The sequence below is a fragment of the Chionomys nivalis genome, chromosome 5 (assembly GCF_950005125.1).
Source record: "Chionomys nivalis chromosome 5, mChiNiv1.1, whole genome shotgun sequence".
Taxonomy (NCBI): Eukaryota; Metazoa; Chordata; class Mammalia; order Rodentia; family Cricetidae; genus Chionomys; species Chionomys nivalis.
Genome location: NC_080090.1, coordinates 65398459 through 65407010, shown reverse-complemented (window position 1 = coordinate 65407010; position 8552 = coordinate 65398459). Strand labels below are relative to the sequence as shown.

The window sequence follows — 8552 nt, the reverse complement described above, 5'->3', positions numbered from 1 at the left end:
GACTTCCGGGTTCTACTAGAAGATGTATGGGAAGTATTATCATGAGATGATGATAAAGGTGGGACTGGGGAATCTGTTGAAGCCTTCTCTCAGAGCCCTGGGAAATTAGGGGTCAGCAAACATGGAAACACTGAGGAGAGTCATTTGACGGTTTAGACACACGGTGGGGCAGTGAAGGCTCCATCAGTCGTTCACTTGCTATTCAAAACAGAGTCAAGATCTCGAGGAACAGATAACAGAGGGTCTTGGGGAGCCTGGGGTGCACTGACTTGAGTGGTTAAGAGAAGGCGGAACCTTTGTCCTCAGCTCCCTGTTTCCCGCTACTCCGCGTCTGCAGCTACACCACCTAATGGACTGCCTCCTTCCCCTTCCCCGGGGGCCTATCCGGAGTTCCTGAGTTTGTGACTCTGGATTATCCGTAAGCGACGAGCGGACTCCCCCATAACTGAGACCAATTTCTCCAACCCTCACCGCGCCCTCCATAACCCACGACTCCCTTCCGGGAGGAGGGCTCGGGCCCGCGGAGCAGGCGGGGCCGCGGAGCCACGGGCGCGTGCTCCGGAGAGCATCCCGCCGAGCTCGCCCCCCACGCTTCACCACCTAGCTCTGGTGGCATTGGCCGGCCGCGCGCTGCAGGCGTCTCCTCACCTCCCAGCCGAGCGGCCCCTAGACCCCAGCGCCGTTGGAGTGACCCGGGCGTGGCCAGGTGCTCGGTCTGACCGAGGGAAGCCGGAGGAGGACGGGCCGGCTGGGAAGAGCCGCCGGGCTTCGCAGAGGCGGCCCTACGCCCCCGGAGCAGGCGGAGTGGCAGTCACCTGAGGAAGCCAGACAGCTAGCTGTGTCCCACTGCTGCCGGGCTCCGCACCCAGACTAGTGGTCCAGGCCCGGGAGTCAGCGTCACACCGGTGAGGACAGACCACATCGAGCGAGTGGGCATGGCCACACCGTTCTTACCTGCGGGGGCCACCACGGGTGACAGTGGTGGGGAACTGAGCTCCGGGGACGACTCCGGTGATATGGAGTCCCCCCAGACCCCCGAGACCGAGGCGTCCCGGAACCTAGCCGAGCAGTTTGAGAAGGCTGCTGCACACGTCCAAAGCCTGATTCAGATGGCCAGCAGGGAGCAGCTCTTGTACCTGTATGCCAGGTACAAGCAGGTAAAAGATGGGTGGATGAGAGAGGGCACGGGCGTCTTCCTCCAAAAACTTACAGAGGCGTGCGGGGCTAATGGTCGAGTGTAATGAAGTGTGTGTGTGTGTGTGTGTGTGTGTGTGTGTGTGTGTGTGTCAGCCTGTCAGTGTCGGTCGGTTTTTTTGGCCCTGGAGAATATCATTCTGAAAATGGAAAAATCTCTGCTATTCTATGAATGATATTTAGCTGAACACTGACAGTATTTCTGTTTTCTCATTAGTGGCCTTGTATCTGAACTTTTACAAAACGAGGATGATAAAATCAAATTAGTCATTTGTTGCCAAAGGGACAAGTGATAGAAAATATGGTAATGTTAACAGTAATGTTAACAAGAACTTTGGGATTTCAGAGAATATTATATACATAAAACACAAATATTACTATTGTGATTTTTACAAATGCTAAATATAGCTGATATGTTTTGGGTAAATTTGGTTCTGTTAGATATAGTTATACCCCCCCACACCTTTTTTTGAAATGGCTCCATGTTGGTAAATAGGGTGTGTGTGTGTGTGTGTGTGTGTGTGAGATGAACTCTTGACTCAGCTTCCTGAATGACTTTCTTTTACAAATAAACAACAAAAAACCCGGGGAGTAGGCAACTCAGAAGATCGCATGGATATATTGGAATTAAAATGTAGTTTCTGAACTTTAACTAAAGATAAGGAAATGTATGAGTTACATATGTAAAACTAATTTATCATTCAAGGTTAGATACCAGAAGGAAAAACAATTGCCTTATCACAGTCAACAGACACATTTCAGTAGGACGCTAGCTGTCCTGTCCTGTTGACAGAGAATGCAAAGACCAGAGAACATCCAGACATCAGAGGCTTACAGGATTAAGGCCTCTAGATGTGAATGTGAAAAATGATGGCAAGTTCAATAGCAGGTCAGGAAAACCCCAGCTCTTTGAAACATCGGAAGAAATGAAGCTCTGGGTAGCTCTTTTATTTTATTGGAATAAAAAAAATTGCCTCTTGGTATAGTTACATATATTTTGCCTGAATTCTTTTTCGTCTTTAGGTAGTTGTGAGGACCCGCATGCATTTCATATTACATTTGTGTGTGTGTGTGTGCACATGTATGATAGTGTTCAAGTGGAGGTCAGAGGACAACTTGCAGGACTTGGGTCCCTGGGGTCCATCTTAGGTGGTCAGGTCTGGTGACAAGCACCTTTCCCTGTGGAGCCATCTTGCTGGCCTGTCCTGATTCTTAAAGACCCTGAAAGGAGTGAGCCATCTTCTGAGGACTGATGATTATTAGGAACGCATGCTAATAACGTTGTGTCCTGAGAGAGGTTGCTGTTCAAGTCCTGCTCAACATTTTGTGTGATGCTGCTGTGACTGTACATGACTTTAATCCAGTGCTTTGGGGAAGTAAAGGTGGTGATTGCTGTGAGTTCAAGACCAGCCTGGTCAGCACAGTAAGTTCCAGGTCAGCTGGAGCTACACAGTCAGACTCTGTCTCAAAACAAGCAAACAAACAAACAAACAATTGTGTAATGGGAGAAACACACAAGCTCTTCTCTTACATACCTGATTATATTGGCTATTTTGAGGAAATTGGGTAAAATCACAGCTATAATTGAGTTACAAACTAAACTATGTCCTTTTTCCATGGCACTTCATTTTTACTTAACAAGAACTATATAAACTCTGTATAAAGTTGGGTGTTTGGCAGATAGTTTCTTGAAAATGAAAGAAGTGAGCCTGGAAAACAGCTGTACATACTTGTTGCCAGTGATGATGATATTTGAATTGTCAAATGACAAGTAGAAGTTTGGAAAAAGTGGGATCTGCTGCCATGAGCTCGACAGCTCCCCGGTGCTTACGAAGTCTTCCTCATGAGATAAGTGGTGGCGTAATGAATGTGAAGTTTCGCTCCTGTATAGTGCAATGTGTCAACATTTGGAAATGCTGAATGACTCAGTGGGTTCGTTTCTAAATATTTCATGAGATAATGTTAAAAAATCCTTCCTTCCTTCCTTCCTTCCTTCCTTCCTTCCTTCCTTCCTTCCTTCCTTCCTTCCTTCCTTCCTGTTTTTGTTTTGTTTTGTTTTTGTTTGTTTTCAAGACAGGGTTTCTTCATGTAGCCTTGGCTGTTCCAGTTTGCTCTTTAGACCAGACTGGCCTCAAACTCAGAGGTCCGTCTCCCAAGTGCTGGGATTAAAGGTGTGTGTCTGCACCACCAGTACCCTGCCAAGATCTAATTTCTCACTATATATATGACAGATAAAGTCCACACATACTAAAGGTCTTTGGAGACTTTAATTCTAGGAATTAAGAAATCACAGGAATCACAGGACCACAGTGTTCAAGAACTCCAGTTTCAAGTCCTGCTTTCATGGCCGGAGAAGCTCACAAACAGTGTGCATGTTCTAGCTGAGGCAGAGCAAGAGGAGGGTGAACCTTTTTGGGTTTTTGACTGTTTTTATTTAGTGTGTGTGTGTGCACGCGCACACATGTATGGAGGTCAGTTCTCTCCCTGCCATGGGTTCCGGAGGATGAATTCAGGTTGTCAAGCCTGCCTGGCTAGTGCTTTTATACACTGAGCCATCTCTCTGGTTGTCCTAACCCCTCACCTCTTACAACATTTCTTCATGAGTGAGCATGCCTGGTGCCTGCCAAGGCTGAAGAGCTCATCAGATCTGGAGCTGGAGTTACAGTGCAGGAGTGGCAGGCACTCCTAACTGCTGGGCTAGCTCTCCTGCACTCCACTGTTTTGTTTTTCAGCAACATATTTTATTATAATTTCCATGTACATCCAGACCTAGGAGTAGGCAGAAGTTGCATGGCCTGTACCATAGTTTGTACTGTCCATCTCCTTTTGTATTTGTAGCAGGGTCCAGAAATGATGTGATTTTTGGAGATGTCAGAACTAAAGCCCAGATTCTCTGTAACATGTAAGATAGATGATACAGGGAAGGAGTCAAACAGACAACTGATCAGGATTTGCCCATGTGTGCGTTGAGACCACCCCCTCTTGAGTTTCTGTATCCTCTCGTATAGGATGGGTTTGCAATGGCCTGTCTCATAGGATTAGAAATTATTCAAGAATTGCTTCTCAGTCAAATGACAAAAGGCCTGCTTCAGTAGGTGCATGCGTTTTAGTAATAGCCAGAGGACTATGATCTATCGCTAAGGAAATAATTGGTGGTACCTTTTTTTCTTTTTGGTTTTTCGAGGCAGGGTTTCTCTGTAGCTTTGGTGCCTGTCCTGGAACTAGCTCTTGTAGACCAGGCTGGCCTCGAACTCACTGAGATCCTCCTGCCTCTGCCTCCCAAGTGCTGGGATTAAAGGCGTGCGCCACCACCGCCCGGCTGGCGTGGTAACTTTTAAGGTTAGTTTTTATTTATGTGTGTGGTGTGTCTCTGTGGGTATACACTGCACGTGTGTGGGTGCCCTTGGTGGGCAGCAAAGGCCACCAGGTCCTCCTCTGGAGCTGGAGATCTTCAGAGGTGGTTGTGAGCTGCCTGACGTGGGTGCTGGGAACTGACCTCAGGTCCTTCAGAAGAGCCGCAGTGCTCAGAACTGCTGAGCCATCTCTCCAGCCCCATGAGTTGATAACTTTTATGAATTCATAGGCAGATGAAATGGTTATAGGCTGAAAGGTTTTTTAGAATTAGAACTTGGAGCAAGACTGGAATTTTGTTTGGCAGTTTGAAAAGCAGAAGATGATGATGGAACAGTAGGAACAAAACTCATAACTAAAAAGCTGCAAGGCAGTGGGTGAATGAGTAAAGTCAGGGGAAGACCTTAGGGGAAGCCTGCAGTCCCAGGAGAATTTGAATATACAAGAGGGAGATGAGGGAAGGCCGCTCAAGCAGACAAGTGCTTTGGGTTTTGAGTTTCGAGCAATTTTTTAGAAGCTTTGTTCTAATGAAAAACACCTGACCCAAAAAATTCTAATGCAAGGCAGAAACTGCAAATGTCATAAGAGATGTATAGAGTGGGTATGTTAGGAGTTTATGATGGAGATTATTTCTGTCAGTGGCAATCGAACTGAATTTTGTTCCTGCATGAATTTCATTTTTGCACAGTTATAATGAAAACAATCTAATTTAGTTACAAATGTCATTTGAGTCTCAGAACTATAGAGCCAGGTGCAGTGGTGAACACCTGTAACCCCAGCCTTGAGATGTAGAAGTAGGGGGTTCAAGAGTTTAAGACAGCTTGGCTTAAAACAACAACAAAGAATATCAGATGGGGCTGGAGAGATGGCTCAGTGATTAAGAGCACCGGCTGCTCTTCCAGAGGACCTAGGTTCCATTCCCAGCACCCACATGGTTGCTCACACCTGTCTGTAACTCCAGTTCCAGGGATCTGACACCTTTACACACTGTACATAAAATAAATTTAAATAAATTACTTTTAAAAAGTATTGACCACATAAATAGCATTTATACTATTGTTGAGACTCTTTGCCCTTTCCCCTAGCTTTTGACATCTATATTTAGTGTGTTTATTTTATTTTATTTTATTTATTTATTTTTTTTGGTTTTTTGAGACAGGGTTTCTCTGTGGCTTTGGAGCCTGTCCTGGAACTAGCTCTTGTAGACCAGGCTGGTCTCGAACTCACAGAGATTCACCTGCTTCTGCCTCCCAAGTGCTGGAATTAAAGGTGTGCGCCACCACCGCCCGGCTTTATTTTATTTTTTTAAGACAGGATTTCACTGTGTATCCCTGTCTGTACTGGAGCTCAATCTGTAGACCAGGCTGGCCTCAAACTCAAGAGTGCTGGGATTTAAAGGCTAATATGGTGCTTTTAAAATAGTGCATTTTCAGTGCATTCTGTACTGATTTGAGGAGAGGTAAAATGCTAGCAGAATCATGACAGTGAGCATGGAAAAAGACTCCAGTATATGTGAATTCTGAAAAACCAAACTTTAAATTTTGTTAATTACCTGTTAAAGAATTTTCTTATAGGGCCCAGTGGAGTGATCGTAAAACACATGTTGTGCAAGCCCCACATCCTCAGTGGAGTGGGCCTGACCTCTCCCACCCTCATATGCACACACACAATAGTACATTAAAACTTCCTATAATTTTATATTATATTCGTTGGGAGAGGGCTTGAGACATGTAACCTTGGCTGTCCTGGAACTTGCTTTGTAGACCAGGCTGCCTGGAGCTCAGAGATCCGCCTGCCTCTGCCTCCTAAGAGGCTGAGATTAAAGGTGTGCGCCACCACCACCCATCATAAAATTCTGTTTTGATGGCAGTAAAGACTATAATTTTACTTGTAACTTGTTCTATAATTAGCCTGCTAGTTTAGAAATGCAGCTATTTGTCATCTTTTTTTTTGCCTGTGTGTTACTGTATTAGCAGTTATTTTATATAGAAAGCCAGCCGAGGCTATTTATGTAATACTTTTGTTTAATTAGTTAGTTAATGTAGACAGAGTCTCACCGTGTAGCCCTGCCTGGCCTGGAGTGCACTGTGTGGACTAGGAGGGCCCTGAACTCATAATGAGCTTTGACCGAATGCACAGAGATCCACCTGCACCGCTAGAGCCGTGCATGGCCACACCCAGTGCTGGTAGTGTTTTCAGTTGGGATTATTTGAATTTTTTGTCTGTTCTGCAATGTTAAATTTTGTTACCCTATATATATTAAAATATTTTCTAATCTATAGTTATAAGTGTACAAAATAAATTTGAAAAGAAAAAGTTCTATGTTCCTTAGAAAAATAAAATAAGTTCTTTATATTTTCCCCCCTTCCTCTTTTAGGTCAAAGTTGGAAATTGCAATATTCCTAAACCAAACTTCTTTGATTTTGAAGGAAAGCAAAAATGGTAAGAAACATTCTTGGGATCTTTAGTAAGGTTGTCAGAAATGACTTAAGGGTTTAGGAATTAGAAAAGGGTTAGCGGATTAAAGAATTATTGTTTTATTAATCTCTTTGATGTTGGCTACTAATGACAGGTGGGGGGAAGGGATTAAAGGAATCTGCTTTTAGCTAAGTCTGAAGGATTCTTTGGTGCTGCTGAGACCGGAGCCCTTATCTTACCGCTCAAGGTTGTTTCTTGACTAGCCTCTAGGAGACTGCTGCTTCTCACCACGGAAGGAAGGGAAAAGAAGATGAATTCCCATCTCCACTTATCTCTGCCTCTGCCCCACAGAAAAAAGTGCTTGTAATAATTTTTTTGAAAGAATTGTGGAGAAAAAAACCTAAAACCTGACACAGGCTCACTCTGCTCTGAATACATTTTTCATCTATAATTCAAAGGTTCCCTCATATTATTCTTTCCTAGCTGGCTGAAGTGGAAAAAGAGAAATTGTTAAACAACAGTGAACATAGTTACAAAATGGGAGATTTTTTGTACAGCAGCCCCAGTGGGAAGATTAGTGTTGAGGGTGGTGTTATTTATTGCTCTGTGATCAGTGAGTTAAGGAGACATTCCTGCATTTCAGTAATTGCTACAATTTTGATACCCAGATTTAAGCATGTGAACGTGACTTTAAACAGACGGTTGAAGCTGTTCATCCTAATTTGTTATACTATCAATGTCATCCACAATCCTTTGGAGTCTAAGTCACATGGTTTCAAGTAGGCCTATAATATACCCCGTGGAACACCTTCCTGCATTCATGTATTTATTTATTGTGTTAAAGGTCTCTTAGGATATAGAGGGATTTGTATATTTGTTTTTAGATTTATTTATTTGTATGGATATTTTGTCTGCATACATGTATGTATACCACATGTGTACCTGGTGCCCATTGAGATCAGAAGAGGGGTTTGGATCCCTTGGAGCTGAGTTACAAATGGTTATGAGCTGCCATGTGGGTACTGGGAGCTGAATCTCCATTCTCTGCAGAAGCACCAAGTGCTGTTAACCACTGAACCATCCAGTCCTGGGGTAGAGTTTACCCATGAATTTGATCATACATTCTAACATTGCCAAATGTGGATCTCTGGACCGTAGTCCGACTACCAGCATTCAGCTGTGGTGGTGGTGGTGGGGGTGGGGGGCGAATCACTTACATCGCCAACCATGCTCTTGAATTCAGATTACATTCTGTTTTTTCAACATGTGGTACATCAGTGCTTTGATTTACATTTTGTTACAGATTTTCTCTGTTGATGATAAGCCATTTCTGGAATTTTGTTATCTAGAGAATGTCAAATGTAGCTTTTACTCTGAGCTTTTTTGCTGTGTGGAATTTTATCACTTCATTATTTTCCCTTATTCATTGTCCAATTCTCCATGTTTTCAGTGATTCTCTGCTCTGCAAAGTCTATATTTTTATAGCCACTCTTATTAATTAGTAAAGCAGAAAACTGTCAGATACTGCCATTACCAGCTCATTAATATATTAGTTATGGGACAGGCTGACATCATGTGTCCTTACTGTT

General features: G+C 43.9%; 1 protein-coding gene across 1 annotated transcript in view; it reads left to right on the top strand.

Annotated features, from left to right (window-relative positions):
* The first annotated feature begins 342 nt into the window (after positions 1-342).
* Positions 343-8552, top strand: part of Acbd6 (acyl-CoA binding domain containing 6) — a 158757-nt gene continuing 150547 nt past the window's right edge. Inside the window, exons 1-2 of the mRNA XM_057770976.1 lie at positions 343-1157; positions 6923-6987. Of these exons, the coding sequence (XP_057626959.1) occupies positions 936-1157; positions 6923-6987 (287 nt within the window). The 5' untranslated portion in view covers positions 343-935. The remainder of the gene's footprint in view (positions 1158-6922; positions 6988-8552) is intronic.